This window comes from Aspergillus karnatakaensis (assembly GCF_047715665.1).
Source record: "Aspergillus karnatakaensis strain CBS 102800 unplaced genomic scaffold BJY04scaffold_65, whole genome shotgun sequence".
NCBI classification, from domain to species: Eukaryota; Fungi; Ascomycota; class Eurotiomycetes; order Eurotiales; family Aspergillaceae; genus Aspergillus; species Aspergillus karnatakaensis.
The window spans coordinates 51,410-74,529 of NW_027395777.1; the positions used below are offsets into that span (position 1 = coordinate 51,410).

At 51.1% G+C, this 23,120-nt stretch overlaps 7 protein-coding genes across 7 annotated transcripts; 5 read left to right on the forward strand and 2 right to left on the reverse strand.

Moving 5' to 3' along the window:
* Window positions 1-240: 240 nt before the first annotated feature.
* Window positions 241-2,743, reverse strand: BJY04DRAFT_140677 (uncharacterized protein). Its single transcript, XM_073708675.1, has 4 exons — window positions 2,403-2,743; window positions 1,784-2,336; window positions 1,130-1,734; window positions 241-1,081 (listed from the first exon to the last, which is right to left on the reverse strand). The coding sequence occupies exons 1-4, from the start codon at window positions 2,515-2,517 to the stop codon at window positions 285-287; spliced, it is 2,070 nt and encodes a 689-aa protein (XP_073566389.1). The 5' UTR covers window positions 2,518-2,743; the 3' UTR covers window positions 241-284.
* A 608-nt stretch (window positions 2,744-3,351) lies between these two features.
* Window positions 3,352-7,823, reverse strand: BJY04DRAFT_140684 (putative cellular morphogenesis protein (Rax2)). The gene is made up of 3 exons (XM_073708676.1): window positions 6,283-7,823; window positions 3,974-6,232; window positions 3,352-3,919 (listed from the first exon to the last, which is right to left on the reverse strand). The coding sequence occupies exons 1-3, from the start codon at window positions 7,427-7,429 to the stop codon at window positions 3,684-3,686; spliced, it is 3,642 nt and encodes a 1,213-aa protein (XP_073566390.1). The 5' UTR covers window positions 7,430-7,823; the 3' UTR covers window positions 3,352-3,683.
* A 1,790-nt stretch (window positions 7,824-9,613) lies between these two features.
* BJY04DRAFT_199679 (aspartic peptidase domain-containing protein) lies at window positions 9,614-10,963 on the forward strand. Its single transcript, XM_073712811.1, has 2 exons — window positions 9,614-9,913; window positions 9,967-10,963. Exons 1-2 carry the CDS (start codon window positions 9,660-9,662, stop codon window positions 10,862-10,864), a joined length of 1,152 nt encoding a protein of 383 aa, XP_073566391.1. The 5' UTR covers window positions 9,614-9,659; the 3' UTR covers window positions 10,865-10,963.
* A 312-nt stretch (window positions 10,964-11,275) lies between these two features.
* On the forward strand, window positions 11,276-13,604 carry BJY04DRAFT_199681 (FACT complex subunit POB3). Its single transcript, XM_073712812.1, has 8 exons — window positions 11,276-11,433; window positions 11,488-11,710; window positions 11,774-12,294; window positions 12,348-12,587; window positions 12,634-12,765; window positions 12,817-13,050; window positions 13,102-13,174; window positions 13,232-13,604. Coding segments are annotated over exons 1-8 (1,719 nt in total). The 5' UTR covers window positions 11,276-11,431; the 3' UTR covers window positions 13,526-13,604.
* A 2,263-nt stretch (window positions 13,605-15,867) lies between these two features.
* On the forward strand, window positions 15,868-18,794 carry aspB (septin AspB). The gene is made up of 5 exons (XM_073712813.1): window positions 15,868-16,079; window positions 16,250-16,326; window positions 16,626-16,898; window positions 16,950-17,416; window positions 17,476-18,794. Exons 2-5 carry the CDS (start codon window positions 16,323-16,325, stop codon window positions 18,109-18,111), a joined length of 1,380 nt encoding a protein of 459 aa, XP_073566393.1. The 5' UTR covers window positions 15,868-16,079; window positions 16,250-16,322; the 3' UTR covers window positions 18,112-18,794.
* Window positions 18,795-18,949: 155 nt separating this feature from the next.
* Window positions 18,950-21,007, forward strand: BJY04DRAFT_199687 (uncharacterized protein). The gene is made up of 4 exons (XM_073712814.1): window positions 18,950-19,409; window positions 19,471-19,488; window positions 19,659-19,882; window positions 19,942-21,007. Exons 1-4 carry the CDS (start codon window positions 19,342-19,344, stop codon window positions 20,490-20,492), a joined length of 861 nt encoding a protein of 286 aa, XP_073566394.1. The 5' UTR covers window positions 18,950-19,341; the 3' UTR covers window positions 20,493-21,007.
* Window positions 21,008-21,098: 91 nt separating this feature from the next.
* BJY04DRAFT_199690 (putative mitochondrial carrier protein) lies at window positions 21,099-23,076 on the forward strand. Its single transcript, XM_073712815.1, has 3 exons — window positions 21,099-21,551; window positions 21,641-21,938; window positions 21,996-23,076. The coding sequence occupies exons 1-3, from the start codon at window positions 21,357-21,359 to the stop codon at window positions 22,709-22,711; spliced, it is 1,209 nt and encodes a 402-aa protein (XP_073566395.1). The 5' UTR covers window positions 21,099-21,356; the 3' UTR covers window positions 22,712-23,076.
* The last annotated feature ends 44 nt before the right edge of the window (window positions 23,077-23,120 follow it).

Here is a 23,120-nt window from a genome sequence, read left to right on the forward strand (position 1 = left end):
CCCACCCGGCAACGGCGGAAAGAGGCGGGAATCCGTAGACGTTGGGGAGTCTACTGCAAATATGCAGGCGCCGGCGACTTTCGGGGACCTTAGAGGTGCGAGTTGGCTCTCCACTGGCGGTGGTCTGATAATATCGCCTGCTTGGCGCTGCATACGGAGCACAAGCCTTGAATCTGCGGCACTGGTCCAGGTCTAGTGCGCTGGCATGTGAAGGTGAAGTATGCCATATACGGCGCAGTCTTAGTGTTGGTATAGGCGGGAGAAGACCGGCTACTTGTCACGCATCAAGAAACACCCGCAATGTCAGTGTTCTCATCCCATCCCCATTCCCGCAGCAGTTGCTTGACGCGGTATTCAGTCGCCCAGCCAAGATCTACTTCAATGTCGCGGAGTAGACGGAGTACCATTCGACGCTCACTGGGGTCGGTAAGACATTGGCCACCGACAAACAGCGGTTGAAGAGAGTTGATGCGCACAGAGCCCGCAGGACACGCCATGCCGATGCCGATTATCTCGCGGCTGTGAAACTGAATGTCTGTCGTATTGAACCGATTGGTGATCGTATTCGGTGTGGTATTGGCCTGAGGCGGTTTGTGAATATGAAGAAGTATACGACCCATGTGGTAATGTTGCATGGCGGATGCACACATAGGGATGCTGTACCATATTTCGGACAGTGATACTGCGTCGTCGGTGTAGCCGTCGCCATGACCAGGGCTGTCAGGGACGCCAACGCGAGCCACTGGATGGAAAGTCTCCGGAAGGCCATTATACCACATATCAAGCTCAGCTTCAAGGCGATACCACCGTTCGAGTGAAATCTGTTGAGGTAGGCCCAAAGTGGCCGCACTGACAGGCCCTGGCAGAATATTCCCGCCAGAGCTTACGAAGTTGATGATCTTGGAAATGATCCAAACCAGAGCGTTCGAGATTGAATCCTCTTTCATCATGTTTTCTCCTGGATGTCCGCCCGTGTTTGTGTTGCTGGCGCGCACAAAGCCCAGGTTGTCGATCTGGAGGCCAGCTTCTGTCCATAAAGCCAGATCCTCAGTATGTAATCTCGTACGAGTGCCATTGATAACTGGAGAGGTCAGTATTCTGATAGGTAGAGCATCAATATAGCACATACAAGCAGCTAAATAATCCTGTCGAGCAAAGTTCCAGAAAGTCGCTTTCCTAGCTTTAGAGAAGCCCCGTCTTTTCGGTTGCGGTGGAAGTCGCTGCAGCGGCCGCATCCCGACCTCAGCCAAGTCCAACAACGACTTAACGCCGTTAAGATGCCGGTTCCACGCTGTGCCAGTGGCATCGAGTAATTCGTATACCGATAGAATTGCAGTCGCGGCCAGTATTTCGTCCGAACGGACCCCATGTGATAGTCGGTATTCAGTATACCTTCGTGCACGTTGGATATCGTTGTCCTCCGCGGTCTCATTGTAGGAACCCTGTCCTAGGGCATTACGGATTCCCCCATCGGGCTGTAGTTCCTTCATCAAAAGCTGTATAGCCTTTTCGTAGTATTTAGCACCCTTCCAGCACCAGTCGATGCGTTTTGAATCCTTCTGCACTCCGGGAAAAGCTTGACTCAGACGAACTCCGACAGGGGGTCTAGCTTCTTTGACATGACCTAGCTGCTTCGCAGCCTGCGCGCATGCGGCATATTTTAGCAAGGGGTTGTGTAACGCTTTCAAAGGCACACTCGTCGCGAAGTATGTTCCTAGGTCGTATAAGTCCATCCTAAAGCTTGTTAGCCTCGTGACGCAGCAGACCCTCAAAAACGGCTTACCAAGGCCCAGGGACCTCCGAGAAGTGTCTTAGAAGGAAGGTAATCTCGTAATCTGTTTCGACAGCTCCGTCGAGCGTATTTTCGGAATGAATCGCAATCGAAGATCCCGTTGAATCTGGCGAACGTTTGATTGAGGGGTCAACCGGCGGTGACAAAGACTGCGACGGATTCAGAAGGAAGTGGATGTTGGTATTGTTGCCACTATCCGAATGGATCGACACTGGCGGGGAAATCTGTGATATTGATCGCGGTATCGCGTTCGCATAATGAGGGGCCACCGTGGTCGGCACGTTGTTGAAGGGTGTTGTTACACTATCAGGCGTCGAAACAGATTGCTGGTCGAGAGCTAACGTAGGGAATGACAGGCGATCATGCGCTGCAATAGCCGATAGTGCCTCGAGTCCATGTGCCTCCGCTCTTTCAAGCTGGAGTAATTGTGGCCCACCATCCCATCCTACGCTTTGCGAATTTGCAGCTAGAATAGCCGCCTCGGACTCTGACAAAGCGGTTTCCAGGTCTTGTGCGTAGGGGTCAGAGTTATCAACGAATACCACTATAACGGAAGGAAACATTCACGTTAGCTCGCTCTGCACCAATCTGTCGCCGTGGGCGATCATACCATGCTTCGGTATATCCAGCCACACACTATCCTTGTCAAACGTATTCTTATACGAGTAGAACCCTTTCAAGCTCCCACGTCCGTCAGAGGCAGAGTCTTCAATACTCTCGTTCATCGAGGCATTTTGCTGATGTCGGAAGACGACCCCTTCGCTAGGGCGACACTCCCTGCCGCCCTTCTGGCATTGCGTGCACACAGGTTTCTGCTCGTCACCTATTCGTCGCACGAGACAATTAGCTTTACTTCTCTTTTCTGGGAGATCCAAAGCAAAGCAAGATCACAATTAGTACTCACATTTCAGTTTCCGGGTGCGACACGTCAAACTATCACAGCCCAACGTCCGTCAGCCTCTCATCCCTGCCGTTTATTCCCAAATCCTCACACAAAGCACTGCAAGGCACATGCAGCTACGAGAGCCAAGCGCATGCCTGCGAAGAAGAGCCGGGGTACACGTACCAGCCTGTGCGGGATCGCATACCGTACGGTAACGCCTACTGCTGAGCGACACCATCCGAGGGCGAGGGCGTATCTGATAGATCGTAGCAGGGAAAGAAGGGGTAAGAGGGCTCTAGTCGTAGATAGAGGATCTCTTTAACTGGAGAGAAATAACGAAGGACAGGTGTAAAGCGAAGGGGGTGTGTGGACTCTCCGCGAATTTGACGTGAGATTTGCGGAGGCCGCGGCGGTGGAAACTTTGAAAGGGGATGAGCGGGGAGCGGAGAGAGGCTGTGAGTGTGGGTTGCGTATGTGGCGACAGCGGCCCTGCCAGGTGGATGTCATCGCTTTCAATGAGTAATGCCTGTGCCAAAATTGGTTTATATTGTTGTTGATGGTCCAGTGTCGTCCCCAGGCATTTACAACGCACGTAGGCATACTCCGGAGTACATCCTACTGCTCGGGTGTCGGAACACTCCGCACTCCACACATGCTCTTATACTACAACTGATAACCTGTGACAATGAATAGCTTCACGGTCTAGCGCATGCTATGTATGTACATCTTTAGTGGCTAGTAACATAACATCCTCGGCTCGCCAACAGCCAGAGCCAGAGGTAGGTATAATACAAACTCGGCACAAGAAAAATTAAGACAACAAATGCAAAGACAGCGGTCCTCCAGACATGTCAACATGCAGAGAAATTGCGCGGTAAATGCGTAATAAATCCAGAATTAAAGTAAGGGTATAAGACCGTGTGTCCCAAGAACGCCGTTCTGAGACACTGGCAGAAATAGAGTCTCTTGATAGATAAAAAAGGTGTCGTCTAGATGTCACGTTCCGAATCATATAGCGGGTGCCCCTGGGTTGGGTTGCTTCAAAGAGTTGAAGAGGTACTCCGGAGGCAGCCGGCGCATCGATGTAGGCCGGTCTGTCCCAGCCGCCTGAGGCGCTGCCATATAGCCCTGGCGGCGACGCTGGATTTTATTGAAGATAACACCAGCAATCACAATCAGGAAAACGCAGCCAAGCGCACAGCAAAAGGCAACAAGCACGACAATTCCGTTCGATCGATGTCCACCTGGAAGAATAGTTAGCGCTGATCATAAGTTCATATAGACAGATAGATACTCACTCTCTCGAGCATAAGGATTGCTATTCTGATAGAACATATGCGACATACGGCCGGGTTGACCGTCGGACGTAGAGGAGATTATGAAAGGGACCAGAGTGGTGCCGTTATACAGTGCTGCTGAAGCTAGGCCGAAGTCTGGGACGGCAATTTGACCCGTTATCAAAAGACCAACGTCTCTATTAAGCACTGCATTGTCATCGTGGTCGTCGACTAAAGGCAGAACATCAAGTCCACGGATAATCGTGTCCTGGCCGAAAATTTCACGGGGCGGATGGAATGCAGAGCCGTCATAGTTGACCACAAAATTGGAGCCGTTGCTCGATTGTCCGGCGAGCCAGAATCTTGACATGTCCGGACTAGCCGGCGTGAATGCTGTCACGTTGCCGGGAATGGAGGAGGATGAAGCCCCCTCAAAAACTTCCCAGATTTGATCACTAGTAGAGTAAGTTGCGATTGCGGTACGGTTACCATTAACGGTGAGGTTTCCGACGGCGACTAGAGTCTTGTCGTTAGACCACTTGAGCGCCAAAACACTGCCAGAAAGCTCGGATCCTGGCCTATTCCACTGCTGGACTCCCGTGTCGTAATAGCAAACTCCCGAACATGGTAGAGAACCAGCGGCGGAGAATTGTCCCCCGACATAGATCTCTTCCGAGTCAGGACGAGGAGCGATGGTGTTCACAGAAACGTCCTCACCAATGAGTCTGGATGGCTGCTCTTGTGCGAATGTCCCGTTCTGGAGATCGTAGAGGACCAGCCCGTTAAGCGCAGTATCACCGACTCTGCCAGTCAATCGTCCGCCGGCATAGAGAACGTTGCTCGCAACAGCCAAAGCCAAGAAGGTCGAGTTACTCTCCACTTCGTCGCCTAGGCCGGTGATGGTCCCATTACTGCCATGCAGAATGGCCAGGTTGCGGATCGTGGAAGAGTTTGTCGTCACATTAAAGTGGCCTCCAAGAATAGTCAAATTGCGGCCAGAGCTCATGTCATAAATACCAGTCACCGTCTCGCCGGTTGCCTGTGTGCTGCCTAGCAGAGGGTCAAGCTGGAGCTTATCTTCATGAAGTAGTGCTACCGCTCCACCAGCGGCTGTTCCCCCTGAGACGAGACTGCCAGCAAGTATCGATGTTTCGTTGAATTCGGCAGCGGCCGACAGATGGCCAGAGAATAGAGTTTGACTGACGTTCAAGTTTTGGATCCAGTTGTTGCGCGAAGGAACCCAGGCAGCGAAGCCGGAGACGGCAACTGCGGGATACTCCCCAAAAGCGAGCAATTCGTCGAAATCGCCGCTGACAGCAATCAAAGTCTCATTGAGGTCAGCCGATACATTCAAAGACAGTGGGATGACACGCTGAACGGGCCCATTGACTCCACCCCCAAGCGCTAACCAAGATCGGGAATCGATTGAGTATGAAGCAACATAGCTGAGATCATCATCTGTTCCAGTCGACGTCGAGGTGAAGTTGCCACCAACGTATAGCCTGTTGTTCAACACGGACATTGTCGTCACCCTAGAGTTCAAACCCCCTTGAGTCAATGCTGTAATATTCGAATCTTCCTCGAGGTAAAAGATGTTGTTGACGTTGGAGTTCGAGAAATTGCCCGCACCATAAATTACTCCCCGATGGTTCACAAGGCTCTGAATAGAGGCGTTCGAATCCAGCTCGGTGCCTGCTCGGTTGATCGTAGATTCCAGGAAGTCGGTGGTAACGTTATTCGAGTTGGGGTCATACTCGAATAGGCCATTCAATTCACCACTAGTCTCATTCGAGGCTGAGCGAAGCTCGAACTTGACCCGAGAGGCCACCAAAGTGATATCGCCTTGACCGGAAATCGGAGTCAGCGTTACGCGGGGCCGGAACGAATCATCGTTGGCGTCTACAGGGCCGCTGTAAATGGTGTCATACTTCTCAAATCTGTTGGTTTGGTAGAATTGGGTTTCGATAGGGTCTGGGGAGTCGGGATCTGACTGGACTGTGGCAGTCACATTTACAATTCCTCGGCTGTCGCAGGTCCCATCGTGTTCGCAGCCCGGGGTATAGACAAGGATAGAGTAGTTCCCAGAGCGTTTGACGTCCGGCTCGAAGACAATGGATGTGCTGCCCGCGTTGGAGTCGGTCACCTGCGCCGTCAGGTAGTCTGACGGGCTATCATCAGACTCGGTTACGGTCCACGATCCTGTCTGGCTGGACGTAGAGGAGCCATTGATATCCGCGCAAGCAGGTTCGTTAAAGTCATTGATAGCGTATGAGAAAACATCTGACATTGTTAGTTCATGCAATGGTGAACATGCTGAGTCCTAAACTCACCATTTGTGTACAGCTCGATGCCATTCAAGCCGGCACCACTACCAAAGTAATCCCGAATTTCGAGGTTAAATCCAGTCATACCAACGTTGTTGACGAACTCAAAGTCACGATACTCCTCGTCGGAGTTTTCAGAGAGAAAGCAGTACTGGTCGCAACTAACATCTTCGCCACTGGAGTCGGTGTAGGTGAGGTTCATAATACCATTGTCGGGAAGTGCCCTGAAAAGGAATGCTTTTGTGCCCCTTCCCTCATAATGCGTGTTATACAGGCGAAGTTTTGACGGACTAAAGCTATACCGCATCTCCGCGCGCCAATAGCCTTGGGCGTAATCTGCAAGTAGCCAAGTTTCTCCTTCGCCGTCCTCGCCGCTTGTCTGGCAGACAATGTTTCTGGGGTCGTTGTAACCATCTCTTGTAGACCGCGTATCGGATGTGATAGTTGCATCTGAGAGATTGATGATTTGTTCGTTTTTCTTCGACGACGTCGAATTACCGATACCGTCGAAAGATCCACCGAAGATGATTTTGTTATCGTCGCCCTTTGCGATCGAGCTAACGGGTCCATTAAATCCGCCGAATGATAATTCTTTCCAGCCATCACCGACGACCCAAGCGGCCGCATTTGTCGAGTTCCCTTGCTTGAATGTACCACCGACGTAGACGCTGTCTGTATCGCGATCGCATAATAATGCCGATACTGACCCTGTGAGGCCCGGAAGAGCAGTCACCTTGTCGGATTCTGGATTATACAGAGCAATACCCTGCGCTTTGACGCCCCCGAGGCTAGTGAAATTTCCTCCGACAAAGATCCCAGCGTCCGACCCATTCTGGGCGAGAACGCACATTGCACGAATGTCGGCATCGGAGGCTGACAATGCGGTAAGAATATTATTCGGAAGGGGTGTGAGGATCGACTGCGACTCATCGTCTCGGGAGGGTGCGTTCGACTGTTCGGCATAGGAGTAGAAAGTGACGGCATCGAAGTCTCCAGTAAGAGCAACTTGTCCGAGTTGCGAGAGTTCCAGCTTCGGTTGAGCGACAGGTTGGAACGAGAGTGAAGAAACGCGAGGTAAATGGCATGATAGCCAAATCTGGAAAACTGTGGATGAGCCGGCTGCCGCAGGCCCAAACAGTGAGGGGAACCTCATTGTTCAGGATCGCGACGACAGCCCGCGGTGAAACAACCTTCTATCGAGGAAGGTGAAGGGGAAATCAGCTCCTCCGAGACATTCAGAGAAAAATAAAAGGGTTATAAGGTGAGGTGCTGTTGAGCAGAATCCAAGTCACGTCGTGGATAGGAGTTGACGTATCGTAGGGGAGCGAACACGAGAAAAAGGAGTGGCCTATTAAGGAATGTGGAAAAAGAAAAACCAGTAAAAACCCAGGAAAAGAGAGTGTGGGAATGGAATAAAACGCAATAACACAGGCGTTCAATGCATGAATTAAAAATGGCCAGTAAACGAACGAATGACTGGGAGCAGTTGGAAGGGCCAAACGAGTGACATGGCAAAGAGCCTGACTGATGCTGGAAGCCTGAGGACGGGACGAGCAGCGACGGCTTTCTTTGGTGTTGACTGTTGAGCGAAGAACCTTGGTTCAGGCACAGGCCCACGCGGCTGGGGATTATCTTTGCTCCGTCAGATCCAGCCACTGCTTTGCGCGTCCAGTCTCAAGTGGGGTTTCCTCCTTCCCGACTGTTCAACAATGGTTCCATTATTATTATACCAACACCCTCATTTTAAGTCTACGGATTATATGTACTCTCAGTATCCCTGACTCGCACGCTCTTGGACTCACACAGCAGAGGTTGCATCTCTTACGGGTGACTCAAGGGGTGAAAGGCTGGTTGGCCGTTCAATGCCGATAGAGGCGTCGTGAAACGCTCGAGACTGCGTGAAATATGAAGGGTCATACTTTTTCTCGTGCCCCTCGAATGGGCCGGCCAGCCCAGACTATTTTTGGTTTGAGGATTTTGCTCTTTCCACTTCAAAGTTCACGAGCTTGTGGGCTGAGCTTTATCTTGAGAGAGTAGTAGAGACATCATTTAGCTTTCGCCGTCGTTTCAAGCAGTTTCTCGATCGCCCTGCAGCGGTGCAGAACTGCTCCATGCCCACTGTGACTCCTTGCGTCTCTCCGGCAGAGTCAAACAAACGCCAATTTCTCAAATTCGAGGCTAATCGGACAGCCGCTTACCGAGTCACGAGTAGTACTACTTAGTATTTACTCACGATACGTATTCAGCCGGTGTCCCTGCGCTAATCTCGGATCGAGATGAGGCTTCGCGGCTTGGCTACCTAGTGACGAGAATGCGTTTGTTGATTCTAGCTAGCGACGCAATCAGTATGCAGATTACTTCTTCAATTTGCGATTCAAGGTCAGCACCTACGGCAATTATAACATAACCCTCGCTTCCAACCTTCGGTTCGGCCTCCGAATCAAGTCGTGTAATTGTGTTCTCCAATACCAGTTGAAGAGCCGAATACCCACGGAAGCAATGATCAATCTCAGATATTGGTCTCGATTGGCGGCAAGGAAGGGCTGACTTGCCAGTATAATCTTACATGCACCAATAGGACCATCAAACGCCAACAAAATCTACCAGCAAGCCTTGCTGTACACTCCCAAGCGGAAGTACTGTATATCGCCAACTGAGCTCTCAGATCTTTCAGGTCTCTCGGACCTATACCCAGTCAAGACTTTCCAACAGATTCTCCAGTGGACCGCTAATTTCGCGAGCAAGCGCACCTCAAATTGCACCTGCATTGCCAGTATCAACATCTGTCCTTCAGGTTCTTCTTTATTTATCTCGTAGACAACCTTCTCTTGGATTACTTGCGAAAAATCCGATCAGGCGCTCCTCTCAACTCTCAACAGACCACGCTTTGGCTAAGCCTTCCAGGCCGGGCGCCACGCTCAGGTCCTATAAATGGAGTACATAGTACAGCTAAAGTGGTCTAGTTTTACAACCAACGCCAGTGGTTTTCTGGAGCCTCCTTGAGTCCAACTTCCAGCAGAGTCAAAGATCCGGATTTTCCGTAGAATGGATGGGGCGGAGCGAAGCTTCTCTTGGGGGCCGAATAGTAATCATTTAGTAGTGCCATTTCAACTTTCAAGGTCTAATCAGATGTTTTGCTGGCTCAGCTTGTGGATCTACTAATATCACTGCCATGATGATCTTCAGCCTTCATGCGGCTTGCGCCGTCATCGCTACCATAGTACTCCGTAATGGCCGATGGGGACCTTCAGTCGGGCCATATAGTGCTCGACTATATAAGGAGGCCTGATCGACGCTGGTCTGCTGGAATCTCTTTTCTAACATACCACTAAGTCCCTTCCTGTTACTGTCTCTATAAAGGCTTCTATCGACACTCTCCAATCATGGTCGTTCTCCTTTCAGCACTTGCTTCGCTGCTGTTGGCTACTGATGCTGTTGCAAGGCCAACAGTAGGCCGTGACACCAGGGTGAAGCGCGGCATTCGAGCTCCAGCGCACCGCTACATTCCCAGCAATAACATAGTGTCCCGGGACACCGGTGCTGTCTATCACATCTGGAACGGTGGTGGTTGGATCCTGCCTGTCCTGGTCGGCGGCCAACAAGTCTTCCTTAACATCGACACTGGCTCCTCGGACCTGTAGGTTTACTATATACCAAGACCAGGAGAAGCTGCTAACTTAAGACTACTAGCTGGACAGCAAGCACTTTGATGCCCGAGGACCAGCAAGTCACCGTGACCCGAGGATCAGTATACAACCCCAACAAGAGCAATGCATCACAAGAGGTAGAAGGATACACATTCGGCCTTGCCTACGCCGACGGATCTGGGGCATCCGGTCCCGTCTACAGGGACACCGTAAACATCGGAGGCGCCATTGTACCAGACTTTCCCGTCGGAGTCTGCGACGACTTGCGATACGGCGAGGGCAGCGACGGCACCCGCGATACAGCCGGCCCAGTCGGCTTGGGTTTTGGAAAATTGAACTCGATCCGACCAGACCCCCAATGCACCTTCATGGAGTGCCTCGAGCCATACGTCCCTGAGCCAATCTTCGGAACAGCATTCAAACTCAACGACACCGGCTTCATCAACTTCGGGTACTCTGACTCAGAGGCATACACTGGCACCTTTACCGATGTTCCTGCCGCGAATACCAGCTCCGGCAACGAGGGCCAGTGGATGAGCCTCGGTGTCAAGTTTGGGTCCGGAGGCGATCTCTTCGACGTCGACGCTCTTGATATGGATTTCGATACTGGCACTTCCTCTCTGTCTGTCTCAGAGGACATAGCTGCTGCCTACTGGGACCTTGTTGAGGGTGCCGATAACTCTTCTGGATCATGGCAATACCCTTGCGGAATTGAGCTGCCTGATCTTGACTTTGTCTTCTCCAATGTCACTTCTGGTCCTGAAACCGTGACGATCCCCGGCCAGAACCTCAAAAACGGAGATGGAACAACGGGTATGTGCGGAACTTGGATGAATGTTGTTGACGGCCGTGGTAATGCCGGTGTTCCGTTCTATATCAGCAAGTATATTGTCTGGAACCAGGCGAAGCCTAGCATGTCTTTTGCTGATCAGGTTAACTAAGTTGAAGTCATTATCCATGTGTTGGTTCAATTATTGGGATCTAGCCAACAAAGCTTGTATATATTTTCACTTTCCATCAATGTCAATAGAGTCATTTTGAGTTCCTATCAAGTCTCAGTAGATATTGTAGTGAGTTAATGCAAGATTAAGGGCTTTTTTGATTCGAGCACATCTATTGCAGCCGGGTATCTGAGCAGTCTAGCTCCTTGAGATTTGCGCTTGATGTTGAGAGGTTGGGGAACCTTATATTGCAACTTGTAAGAAAAGTAAACCTCACACTACCGAACGATGCATGGTGCAGGGGATGATGTTAGGTGCCTGAGGCATAAACACTAGTCTCTTTCTGTTTGAAGTGGCCAACGCGGGCGGGCGACCGCGCAACGCGACAAAGGGCATATCTTCAAGGTTTGAGCTCAACAAGAGAAATTCAACCACCTCTACCACATACAACACCACTCGCCGACGACTTCTCGAACGGTACTCTCTTGTCGCTCTGCTGTACTAAATCTTTTGTCAATCCTATCTTCGCACCGACCTTCGAGTTTATCCTCTCAAAGCTCCTCCAACATGTGCGCCTTTCTGCCGAATTTCTTTACCCACCTCGAATACTGACATTGTGGCAGGGAGAGCTTCGACAACATTTACCTTGACCTTTCAAAGCAGCCCGGAAAGTGCAAGCTTGCTGAGGGAGGTCTGGGCTGGCGGCCTGCTGGTGGCGGCGACACTTTCACACTCGACAGCAGCAACATCGGAGCAGCTCAATGGAGCAAAGCCGCAAAGGGATTTGAGCTGAAGATTCTGTCGCGCTCTTCCGGAGTTATTCAACTCGATGGATTCGATCAGGAGGTTAGCGTTTTTCCCGCTTCCCCTTCGTGTTGAGTGTAATCTGACAATTGATCTGCAAAATAGGACCTCGAGCGATTGAGCAAAGCCTTCAAGATCTGGTACGGTATTAATGTCGAAACCCGAGAGCACGCCCTCCGAGGATGGAACTGGGGCAAGGCGGAATTCACCAAAGCCGAGCTTGCCTTCAATGTCCAGAACCGACCCGCCTTCGAAGTTCCTTACTCTGAAATCTCGAACACGAACCTTGCTGGAAAGAATGAGGTCGCTGTTGAGTTGTCTCTCTCCGTTGATGCGAACGATTCAAAGCCGGCCGGAAGCACGAGTAACCGTGGGCGAAAGGCCGCGGCTGGTCCGGATGAGCTGGTTGAGATGCGCTTCTATATTCCTGGAACGGCGGTCAAGACAGAGAAGGGAATCAAGGAGGAGAATGCGGATGAAGAAAACGGGGAGGAGGTTGAAGAGGAAGGCGAGGAGCAAAACGCCGCCAACTTGTTCTACGAAACGCTGATGGAAAAGGCGGAGATTGGGGATGTGGCTGGAGATACCTTTGCTACGTTTTTGGATGTTCTCCATCTTACGCCGAGGTACGGACCGTGCAACCCTGTTTGCTCGAGATTGGGACTAACTGTGGTTTCAGAGGTCGGTTCGACATCGATATGTACGAGGCTTCCTTCCGGTTGCGCGGAAAGACATACGACTACAAGATCCAATATTCATCCATTAAGAAGTTCTTTCTCCTTCCGAAGAACGACGACACACACACACTTATTGTCCTTGGTCTCGAGCCTCCCCTCCGTCAAGGCCAGACCCGCTATCCTTTCCTGGTGATGCAATTGAAGCTGGATGAAGAGATCAGCCTGGAGCTGAATATGACAGAGTTTGTTAAACGCTTCTCACTCCCAACTCGTTCTAACAAAATACAGGGAACTCCTCGAATCCCGTTACAAAGACAAACTAGAGCCCCGTTACGAAGAGCCCATCCACCAAGTCGTCACAAAAGTTTTCCGCGGACTTTCAAACAAGAAAGTCATCATGCCCTCGAAAGACTTCGTCAGGTCGGTCCCATCCAGCAACCCTCTCCAATCCAAGAAGCTTACAGGTCCCAGCCACCACGGTCACAGCGGAGTCAAGTGCTCAATCAAGGCCAACGAAGGTCTCCTATACTTCCTGGATAAGAGCTTGATCTTCGTCCCTAAACCCGCTACTTATATTCAGCTTGAGAATGTTGCTGTTGTCACGATGTCCCGTGTTGGCGGTGCGGTCTCGGCTAGCAGGACATTCGATATTACTGTTTCCCTGAAGGCTGGCCTAGGCGAGCACCAGTTCAGCAACATCAACCGGTAAGCGGCGCTTCACCAGTCATTTCAAAAAGACATACTAATAATCACAAGCGAGGAACAACAACCCCTCGAAGTCTTCTTCAAAGCCAAGAACATTCGTCTGAAGAACGAGATGTCAGACGACGTACGTGTTTCTTCTCTTTTCTTTCCCCACCCAACATCAAATTAACATTTCATCCAGACATCCGCCCTTATAGCTGCCGCCCTTGACAACGACGACATGATCTCCTCAGACGAAGACGCCGGCCGCCCCGACCGCGGCTCCGCAGACGAAGACTCCGACTCTCCCGATGAGGACTTCCAGGCCGACTCCGAGTCCGACGTTGCCGAGGAATTCGACTCCGCGCACGAGAGCAGCGGCAGTGATGCCGAAATGGACGATGCGTCGGATGGTGGTGGTGATGAGGATGGCGATGCGGACATGGATGAGGCGGAGCAGGAGAGGCCGAAGAAGAAGGTCAAGGGGGGGAAATAGAATAATAGTTTACTAAATCGAGGGGGGTGGAAGTGGGAGCTGGGCTGTATTTTAGCTTTCCTGGGTCCTTTTACTTACAGGTGAATGAATGAATAAAAGGGGGCGTTTTGATACCTGGTACTCTTATCGCTCACTATCCCGGGCTACGTCGCTGTGGATGCTGGGGTAGCTTGAGGGTCTAGGTATACTTGTAATCATGGATTTGACTATCTCAGAGCCCTCTCTGACCGAGCTTTTCCTCTGTCGGGTACTGACAACAAAGAAAGACTGGTTGGATCTACGGAGTACTCTGAAGGATCCATATATGCTCTCCAGTACATGTCTTCAGATTTATCACAACGCGAACCACGCCATATCACCGGGCGAATGTGAGTGTATATCGGACGTGTCATATTGATATTGACTTTGTTTATTCGTACAAGCACCTCCTTATTGTACGCATCACTTAGGTATTCTGAAATAACATCAAATAATAGTATAGAGAAATGTGGGGTTTCTTAAGGAGGATGGCGGTTTATCTGGATCTCAAGAGTCTTGACGCTTGTCCGGTTTTCTTTGCTTTTCCCTAGTCTTAAGGATTTGCAGCCCTTTAATTATCACCTGCTCTTGTTTACAGTCTAACTGACGTAACACCTCTGATACAGCTAATATGGGTAGCATCCATTGTGGATAAAAGCATGTACCCGACTCCATTAGCTTCGCGGATATATAAATCTAGGCCGGGTCTCCGCATTATGGTGCCATGAGTGATGTATGTTGGTTGGTATCCACGACGATAGGATTCTGCTTCCCATATATGAGCATGCCGGATCGATTGAAGACTTGGTAGGCTCGATGAGAGCCTTTGTCGCTGTGGTGGTCCTGTCGTGATATTTGCATGCAGGCCACCATGGGTTCGTCTTATATACATGACCGACGCACTACTAGTAATACTGCCCAGTAGAATGCTGTCAGCTGCTCATTATAGGTGAATGATGTTTTCGCTCCTAAAGCAAAGCGGGGTCAATCTTTAACTAGTCTTCAGTTAGCATGTGCTGTAGAAATGACCACACCAGATTTAGCAACAGAGCGATGGCCTGAGACATTGTCTTAATCCCTCCTCCAACGTATGGTGAGTTTCTATACCATAAATATAGATTTGGCGGGGTTAATTGCGGTGTACACTGGATTCAACACTGGACTGAGTGGGCTTTCAACCCGAGCATAATCCATGACCTTGTGGCTCGAGTATGTATCACAGCAGGGATCAGCGTTGAACGTTAACGTCTATCGCCGGGTTGATGGCTCTGCATGGGCTCGGCTTGCTACTCGGAACAAAGGCGGATGAGTGCCTGCTTGCGCGAACAGGGGTAGCTACAGGGTACATGCGCCTCTGTGACCACGAGCTGCCTTCCGTTTTGCTATCTCATGGTAGATATTTGGATGCTGACGAGCTGTTCGTAGGAACTGGCAAACCATGCTGGTGTGCTGTTCTCGGCCCTGAATTGTCTAGAACGGGTCCATAGATGTGCCTGTGTGGCTTGATATTCCCGCGGCATGCACCGAAATAATCGGAGTTGCGATTCAGGCTATACTTCTCCCTGATACCTAAAGACCTACAGCTCAATCTTTCTCTCCGAGTTGAGTGAAAGGAATCAAGTGCGATCAACTGTAGGTATTGATGATCCGCGGTGTGACAATACGGCCGGCTGTAGTGGCGTAAATTATTGGCTATTGAGGGCTAAGGCTGTAATTTAACCCCTGATGAATGACAGCTGCAATACCAAGATACGCCAGAAATTCTTAGCGATCATCATGAGGGCTAGGGAGAGGACTTTAAGAGCCTGGGACAAGCTGCCACTATTGCATGAAACCGTCCGAATGGTAGCCATCTCAGGTGCAATGTCTTGTGCCACGGGATCCAGGGGTATTCGGATTCGGAGGCGGTTGACAAACATCATGGATCTTGGATTGAGTAGGACATACTGCATGAGAGCCCGTCAATTGGATGAAGGAATGCTTTGAAGGGAAATTGGTATGGTTGGGTGGTGTTGGCAGTTTGGTTCTCGTCCATCCCAATCTTTGGGTCCCCAGGTACACTGCTCCAGCCTGTTCGGCCTGTTCGGGGTCGGACAGGAAGGTGATCAGGAGTAGAACTCAATCACTCAATTCCTCACCTGTGAAAGTCAAAAGGTGAATCAAGTAAAATAACAAATCGTCAGGTGTCATCTAAGAGACCTGTCGTCTGTATCTAGACGGGACGGTAGATTCTCAGGAACTACCTAAGAATTAGCTCTGATCAAACGAGAGCCCCTTTCTTTGGCTTAGCTGGCTCTCCGTCCAACTGCTTCATCCACCCCATCAACTCTCCGCAGGTCTAGTCCTTCGACCCTTCCCCCCTGCTCTTCAACCTTCTCTTCTCTCTTTCAGCGTCCTTTTTTTCTCTCTCTTAATTTCTATCCAGAAGAATCCGTTTTCTTCTTCAACCTGACTTCCACTTAGGCGGACCTTTTTTCCCGCGTGGATTTCAGTCCATTTAATCGGAACTCCTTTTCCTGACCAGCGACATTAAAAGGTAAGATGGCTTCTTTTGCTGCCACCTCCCCTACGCCTACGTCCCACAAAATGCCGGTGGAAGCAGATGTGGTTCCATCCGATATGTTGGGCTTAATCGCTTTGCACCCCTCCCCTAGATCCTCGCTGCAAGGACTCGGTTTGCTAACTCACTAGGTGCAACCTGTTCAGGGGAACTTTCTGTCCTCCGCGCTCGCTACCTCACCTCTCCACGCTCGCTTCCTATCACGTCCTTTTTTTCACAATGGGTAAGCTCAGCGCCTGCGGCTTTTCTTGTTATCAATCTACGCTCCTCTGCCCTGTTCCTGAGTCCCCAATCCGCCTCTCTCACTCCGATCACCCCTCGCGTGTCGTTCCAAAACCATGCCCCCGTCCAGACGGCAGAGTGCGCATGGAATATCCCAGCTAGAAGCTTTGAGCTTTGGGGGCTTAAGAGTGGACTCTGCGCGGCCCAAGAGTGTCTCGTACTCATCACGCAATGGACGATTGTCATTCGAACATGAGACCCAGGCTTCTACAATTGCTGACTCCATATTCTCCCGCTTAGCTTCACCACCTCCCAGCAATGGCACACCTGCCACTGCCTCCCCGCCCAGCAGCAAGCCCGGCTCTCCTTTCGTTGAGCGCAGCAACCCAATGGGCTCCGGAGCCGCCCAAACCGTGACATCGAAGGACCCCAAGGCCGCGGCCCAAGCTGCTACAGACATGAAGAACGTGGTCCGCCGGAAGCTGACTGGCTACGTTGGCTTCGCCAACCTGCCCAACCAGTGGCACCGCAAGAGTGTTCGCAAGGGATTCAACTTCAACGTGATGGTTGTCGGTGAGTTGTACACCGAATGGTAAGCGGACATTGGAACTAATAGCTACCCAGGTGAATCTGGCTTGGGAAAGTCTACACTCGTCAACACCCTGTTCAACACCTCCCTTTATCCCCCGAAGGAGCCTACCGGTCCCAGCCACGACATCATCCCCAAGACCGTCTCTATCCAGTCGATCAGCGCTGATATTGAAGAGAACGGCGTTCGTCTCCGCTTGACCGTTGTCGATACCCCAGGATTCGGTGACTTTGTCAACAACGACGACTCGTGGCGCCCCATTGTGGAGAACATTGAGCAGCGATACGATGCCTACCTCGAGGCCGAGAACAAGGTCAACCGCACGAACATCATTGACAACCGCATCCACGCCTGTGTCTACTTCATCCAGCCTACCGGTCACTCCCTGAAGCCTCTTGATATCGAGGTCATGCGCCGACTGCACACCAAGGTCAACCTGATCCCTGTGATCGCCAAGGCTGATACCTTGACGGACGATGAAATCTCCATGTTCAAGAAGAGGGTATGAACCAACCCTCTGAGGTACGAATGATGCATTTTCAGTGCTGACAAATTGCATAGATCCTTGCCGATATTCAGCACCACTCCATCCAGATCTTCGAAGGCCCACGCTATGAACTTGATGACGAAGAGACCATCGCTGAGAACCAGGAAATCATGTCCAAGGTTCCCTTTGCCGTTGTCGGTGCCAATGCCGAAGTTGCTACCTCCGACGGTCGCAAGGTCCGTGGCCGTAGCTACCCCTGGGGTGTTATTGAGGTCGACAACGAGGAGCACTGCGACTTCGTCAAGCTGCGCCAAATGCTCATCCGCACTCATATGGAAGAGCTCAAGGAGCATACCAACAACCACCTGTACGAGAACTACCGCTCCGACAAACTTACTCAGATGGGTGTTGCCCAGGACCCCAGCGTGTTCAAGGAGGTCAACCCTGCTGTGAAGCAAGAAGAGGAGCGTGCTCTGCACGAGCAGAAGCTTGCCAAGATGGAAGCAGAAATGAAGATGGTCTTCCAACAGAAGGTGGCCGAAAAGGAGAGCAAGCTGAAACAAAGCGAAGACGAATTATATGCTCGACATCGCGAGATGAAGGAGCAACTGGACCGCCAACGTTCAGAATTAGAAGAGAAGAAATCCCGTCTCGAGAGTGGAAGGCCGCTCGAAGAGAAAGGAAAGAGGAAGGGATTCTCTCTTCGTTAAACAGAAACTCCGTCGGGGGCCCTGATGCTTCTCTCCGGAAGGCCATGCAAGAACCACCAACAGCAGTATGTATGGTCGTCGGAGCCTATCTGGTGGTTCTACGTTTGATTCTCCACGACTTTTCGATTGATCGAGCCCTCTCTACAACCTCCAGCCCTTTTCTTTTCGTGCTTTTCGTCGTTCTCCACACTCCCTCAAACTCGTCTCTCTTATCTGCTTCCGTAATGACCAAATCTAATTGAGGGGACCCAAGGGGAGAAAATATAAGGATTGCCTCGTTGTCTTTGCCTTCTCAGCCGAACCAATGCCAATCGAGGCTTTTCCGGGAGATGTGCTTTGATCACGAAGAATGAGCACCAGATCCTGCTCGAGTGGTCTACCCTACATCTCGCAAGATGATGCACGAGGTGGCGGCGTGCAAACCGCCTCAGGTTGGGAATCTACTGCCTCATGTCCACACTTCACTTCTTGTTATGTACTTTGCCTACGCTATACCTTGTTCCCGCCTGCTTCCTGTTGCCATTCAGTGGTCCAGTGCACCTACCGTTCTATATTCGTTGCGCCTTTGCCTCTTCTACACATTTTAGTGAGATCACCCACCCTCGACCATCTTTCTGGACGCTTTCCTTGAACCTCTTTCGCGTGAACTTTGTTGTTAGTTTGAATTTGAAGTTTCAAAAGTATATTGCTTGCGTAAAGTAGACCATACGATTGATTTTCTGTCTCGACCATGAGCCAAAACACATTGTATAAACCCTAAATAAATATAGAAGCATAGATACTTTCCAGGTACTACTATGCTAGATCAAGAAACTGGTTGATGAGAGATCGTTGCATCATGATTGCCGCGGGCGACGACGTCACAGGTTCCGCCGTTATACAAAAGAGGCTCAGATGGAAGGAACTTAAGAGCTCCGCCGGCACACACCAAACCACCTGGGTCCGAAACTAACTGCCGCCGCCGCCTTCAGCTCTTCCCCGCCCAGCCTCCTCACGATCACAGTTGCAACTGACCACCTCTGTCGAGTCCTGTTGTCATTTTAACCAATTCACCTCGTCCGTCTTACGCTTTACTACTACTTGTCCGCCGTTCAACTGCCTTTCCCCGGTTTCGTCATTATCGGGCACACAACTACCTCTCCCCCTCCCTCGTGCTCCATTCTCCGCTGAGACACCCGAGTACCTTCCACGTCAACCCCTCGAGTGTCGATTCGAGTGAATTCGTTTTCAATGGCTCCTCCTCCTCCGGCAAATCTGCCTTTGATTGAAAGGCTCAAGGTCCTTGCCCAGACATTGCAGTAGGTTCTCCAATGCTCCTAGTGTGCGACTCACCAGTACTGACCAGCTGGCACCATGCAGGTTTGCTTGGTTCATTGGGTAGGTTTCCCTCTCTCTCTGCCTCCCACCATTACGAGATTCGTTTCTACCTGAGACTCTCGTCGACACTCATGACCTGAGCGCTCTTCGTCTTGACGTGGCCTAACCTACCCCCGCTTTGGTCGCCTTTCGAATGTTCGGGAAGAACAGCGCTGACTGACCGACTTTAGGCATGTGACGTTGCTAGGCGCGGTCTTTCGATACTTCATCTCCTACGCCACGTTCAACTATTACTCCAATGGGGCGCAAATTGCTTATCGCCTAGCGTTCATCTCCGCCGCTGTCACATATGGTATCGTCGTGTACAAGGGTCACATCGCACGCGGCCGTCTCCAAGGCAGTCTTCCCAATGTTTTGTTGAAGCTCTCGGGCGACGAGAATGTTCAGTACTTGGGTAAGTGATCGCTACTGATCGGCATGCCGGGAGTGCGGAACTAATGACTTCAATTCTAGGAATGGCCTTGGTCTGGCTCTACTCTCGCCAGGTTCCCCTCGCTCTGCTGCCATTCAGCGTTTACTCCATCTTCCACGTTGCGACCTACACGCGCGCCCACTTGATTCCCACCTTCCAGCCCACTAGTGGCCCCGCGGGATCTCCTACCTCCCCCAGCGGCTCCCGGGCTGGCGCGAAGCAGTCGCCTTTGGCAGAGACTATTGGTCGGTTTGTTAAGCAGTACTATGACGCCAGCATGGATCTTGTTGCCGGGTTGGAGATTGCCCTTTTGTTCCGCTTGGCTGTGGCCATCCTCACATTCTCCAAGGGCAGCTTCGTCCTCCTGTTCATCTACCTGACTTTCTTCCGTGCCCGCTTCTCCCAGAGCTCCTTCGTCCAGCAGTCCGTCCGCCACTTTACTGCCAGAGTCGACTCAGCTGTTTCTCACCAGGGCACTCCTCCGCCGCTGCGCCAGGGATGGAACAGTTTCAAGGACGGCGTCCGTGCTGCCTACCAGGCCACCGATGTGAGCCGTTTCACCTCCACAGCTGGTGCCAAGAAGCCCCAATAGAGGGTAAAATGATACACTTGAGACCGATGTTGCAACACTTCAACGAGGTGTATCAGGGCACATCACCCTGGAGGCTACCAAAGCCCTAGCAATGTCGCGATCGCCAAGTGTATTTGACTTTAGTGACGAGAATCGTGACTGACGAACATAACGAATCATAGACCATCAATCTCATCGTATGTTACGGTGATCGTACTGTAATGATGAGACGGTCAATATGAACGAGGTGAGTGGCATGGGGTGTATGGAAATATGTGCAGTGGCTTCAAGGCCAGTGTTTGATGACCCAATGTGTTTTGCGAGTTGGAGCCAGCAGATGCAGTGGGCATGGCGTTTCCTTCAAAGTTTTACCTTTTCTTGTTGTTTCCTTTCATCTCTATTTTCCAATATATTGAATACCAAAAATCGAGGCATTTCTTTGAGCGCTGTTCAGGCCTACATAGTATAGTTAGGTAGATTCAGGTTGGTAAGTTAGTAGGTATGGTTCTAAGCTTGGTTGCCATGATGTAAGGAGCTCGTGCCTGAGGCCGGAGGCGCTTTCGGGCTCGGGCGGCGGAGAAAACGGGAGACCGACCAAAATTTTGGGGGCCTCTCAGCCACGGTCCAGCATCATCGTTTTTCTTGTCACTAACCAGAGGCTGCAATGTCATTTCTCCTGTTCCCCGACTCTCGCTGACTCTGCCACTTATGTTTACGTTTCTTTAATATTTCGCTTTTCATTGCCGTGCGTCTACCGCTCGCTCCGCCTTCATTCGCCCTTACCCTCGCTTCGGGAGGCGTCCTTCAATTGACCCGGCCTCGCCGCATCGCAACTTACCGTGGTCTCGCCCGCACCACGATTCGTTGGGCTGCGGTGTATCTGCAATGAGCTTGACCTCGCGCGTATTCAACTTGTTTACGCCGACAGATACATCCTCCGAGTCTGCTCCATCAACCGCCCAATCGGCCAGTTCCGACAATGCCATCGCCACGGGGTTGACAAAAGTAGGGACGGATACAAATATTCACAATGGATCGGTCGACCTGGATGAGGAAGAGCCTCGGCCTCCTTACCTACACGTTCGTTACTCCGATGCCCAAGCCTGCTACATTCTGTTTTGTGGTCCTGCGCGTATGGTCAAATGGGCTGACATGATGTTCTTCTCCAGGCAATGCTTGCTGGAGGCATAGGTGGTACCTGCGGTGATATGCTTATGCATTCATTAGATACCGTCAAGACACGGCAACAAGGCGATCCTCATATTCCTCCTCGATACACTTCGATGACTTCATCGTATGCGACAATATACAAGCAAGAGGGACTTTTGCGTGGTTTATATGGCGGAGTTACGCCTGCGTTATTTGGCTCTTTTCCTGGGACATTAATGTTCTTCGGTGTCTATGAGTTCACGAAACGGAAAATGTTGGATGCGGGGATCAATCCCAATGTTGCGTATCTGTCTGGCGGTAAGGAGCCTCGGGATCCGGAGAGTAATGCGGTTCGCTGATAAGGTCGCTACGCAGGTTTCTTCGCAGATCTAGCCGCCTCTATTGTCTATGTTCCCTCGGAAGTTTTGAAGACCCGGCTACAACTCCAAGGCCGATACAATAACCCCTATTTCAAGTCTGGGTACAACTACCGTTCCACCGGAGACGCCTGCCGCACAATCGTTCGCCAAGAAGGATTTTCCGCCCTCTTCTATGGCTACAAGGCCACTATCTTCCGTGATCTACCATTTTCTGCTCTACAATTCGCCTTTTATGAGCAAGAACAGCGGATAGCGAAGGAGTGGGTGGGCTCTCGTGAAATCGGACTGGGGCTGGAAATCTTTACGGCCGTCACGGCCGGTGGAATGGCCGGAGTACTTACATGCCCAATGGACGTCGTCAAGACGCGGATCCAGACTCAGCAGAACTCAGATCCGGCTCCGGCTCCTTCACCTAAAGCCTCGATCGAACGAGAAGCGAAATCAGGGGTTCGAGCACAAACACGCAACATCTCCACAACAGCACCTGTGGCTTCCCCAGCACCACCTGCAGCTATGCGACTAGACACGTCCTCGTTCTTCACCGGACTGAAGATGATTTACAGGACAGAAGGACTCGCAGGATGGTTCCGCGGCGTCGGTCCGCGAGGCGTGTGGACCAGCATCCAGAGCGGGACGATGCTGGTCATGTACCAGTACCTGTTGAAGCAGTTCGAGGCTTTCGAGAACGCCGAGGACACGAACCCTCTTTGAACATGCTGCACGTTATCTCTTTTTCGCCTCGTCGCCACGGCGGATGACAACAAGAGCACGAGAGATATCTTTCGATTGTAGATATAGCACATTGGATGGCTGGCTTGGTAGGGCGTTTGTGGGATTTTCGACTGGTCCGGCTTTTCTTCTTCGTTGTCTGGTTGATGGTATGACGGCATATTTCTTTTCCTCCTCCTCTCCTACCCTGTACACGTGTATATACACCTTGTTTGGAGGGCGCTACGATTGATATAGACTAGAGCTACGTTCGGTAATTGTACAATAGAATAGACACGGTTAAACAAGCTTTCACCAGGGTGCAGGTGTTCAATATCCAGTGATCTGCTCATCTCGTCCAGAAAGGGAAAATGAGGGGGGCGCAAATGTAAACAAAGACCCGGAGCAGTGA

Excerpts from the sequence above, each read along its gene's own strand:
- BJY04DRAFT_199687 (XM_073712814.1), top strand. The coding sequence starts at position 19,342 with ATGGCTCCTCCTCCTCCGGCAAATCTGCCTTTGATTGAAAGGCTCAAG. Across the intron at positions 19,883-19,941 it reads CGAGAATGTTCAGTACTTGG|GAATGGCCTTGGTCTGGCTC; the intron begins GTAAGTGATCGC and ends CTTCAATTCTAG.
- BJY04DRAFT_199679 (XM_073712811.1), top strand. The coding sequence starts at position 9,660 with ATGGTCGTTCTCCTTTCAGCACTTGCTTCGCTGCTGTTGGCTACTGAT. Across the intron at positions 9,914-9,966 it reads GACACTGGCTCCTCGGACCT|CTGGACAGCAAGCACTTTGA; the intron begins GTAGGTTTACTA and ends TAAGACTACTAG.
- BJY04DRAFT_140677 (XM_073708675.1), bottom strand. The coding sequence starts at position 2,517 with ATGAACGAGAGTATTGAAGACTCTGCCTCTGACGGACGTGGGAGCTTG. Across the intron at positions 2,337-2,402 it reads GCTGGATATACCGAAGCATG|TGGTATTCGTTGATAACTCT; the intron begins GTATGATCGCCC and ends CTTCCGTTATAG. Across the intron at positions 1,735-1,783 it reads TCGGAGGTCCCTGGGCCTTG|GATGGACTTATACGACCTAG; the intron begins GTAAGCCGTTTT and ends AACAAGCTTTAG.
- aspB (XM_073712813.1), top strand. Across the intron at positions 16,899-16,949 it reads CTTCAACGTGATGGTTGTCG|GTGAATCTGGCTTGGGAAAG; the intron begins GTGAGTTGTACA and ends ATAGCTACCCAG. Across the intron at positions 17,417-17,475 it reads TCTCCATGTTCAAGAAGAGG|ATCCTTGCCGATATTCAGCA; the intron begins GTATGAACCAAC and ends CAAATTGCATAG.
- BJY04DRAFT_199690 (XM_073712815.1), top strand. The coding sequence starts at position 21,357 with ATGAGCTTGACCTCGCGCGTATTCAACTTGTTTACGCCGACAGATACA. Across the intron at positions 21,552-21,640 it reads CTCGGCCTCCTTACCTACAC|GCAATGCTTGCTGGAGGCAT; the intron begins GTTCGTTACTCC and ends GTTCTTCTCCAG. Across the intron at positions 21,939-21,995 it reads TGTTGCGTATCTGTCTGGCG|GTTTCTTCGCAGATCTAGCC; the intron begins GTAAGGAGCCTC and ends GTCGCTACGCAG.
- BJY04DRAFT_199681 (XM_073712812.1), top strand. Across the intron at positions 12,588-12,633 it reads CTGGAGCTGAATATGACAGA|GGAACTCCTCGAATCCCGTT; the intron begins GTTTGTTAAACG and ends AACAAAATACAG. Across the intron at positions 12,766-12,816 it reads CCCTCGAAAGACTTCGTCAG|CCACCACGGTCACAGCGGAG; the intron begins GTCGGTCCCATC and ends TACAGGTCCCAG.
- BJY04DRAFT_140684 (XM_073708676.1), bottom strand. The coding sequence starts at position 7,429 with ATGAGGTTCCCCTCACTGTTTGGGCCTGCGGCAGCCGGCTCATCCACA. Across the intron at positions 6,233-6,282 it reads CATCGAGCTGTACACAAATG|ATGTTTTCTCATACGCTATC; the intron begins GTGAGTTTAGGA and ends TAACAATGTCAG. Across the intron at positions 3,920-3,973 it reads CAATCCTTATGCTCGAGAGA|GTGGACATCGATCGAACGGA; the intron begins GTGAGTATCTAT and ends CTATTCTTCCAG.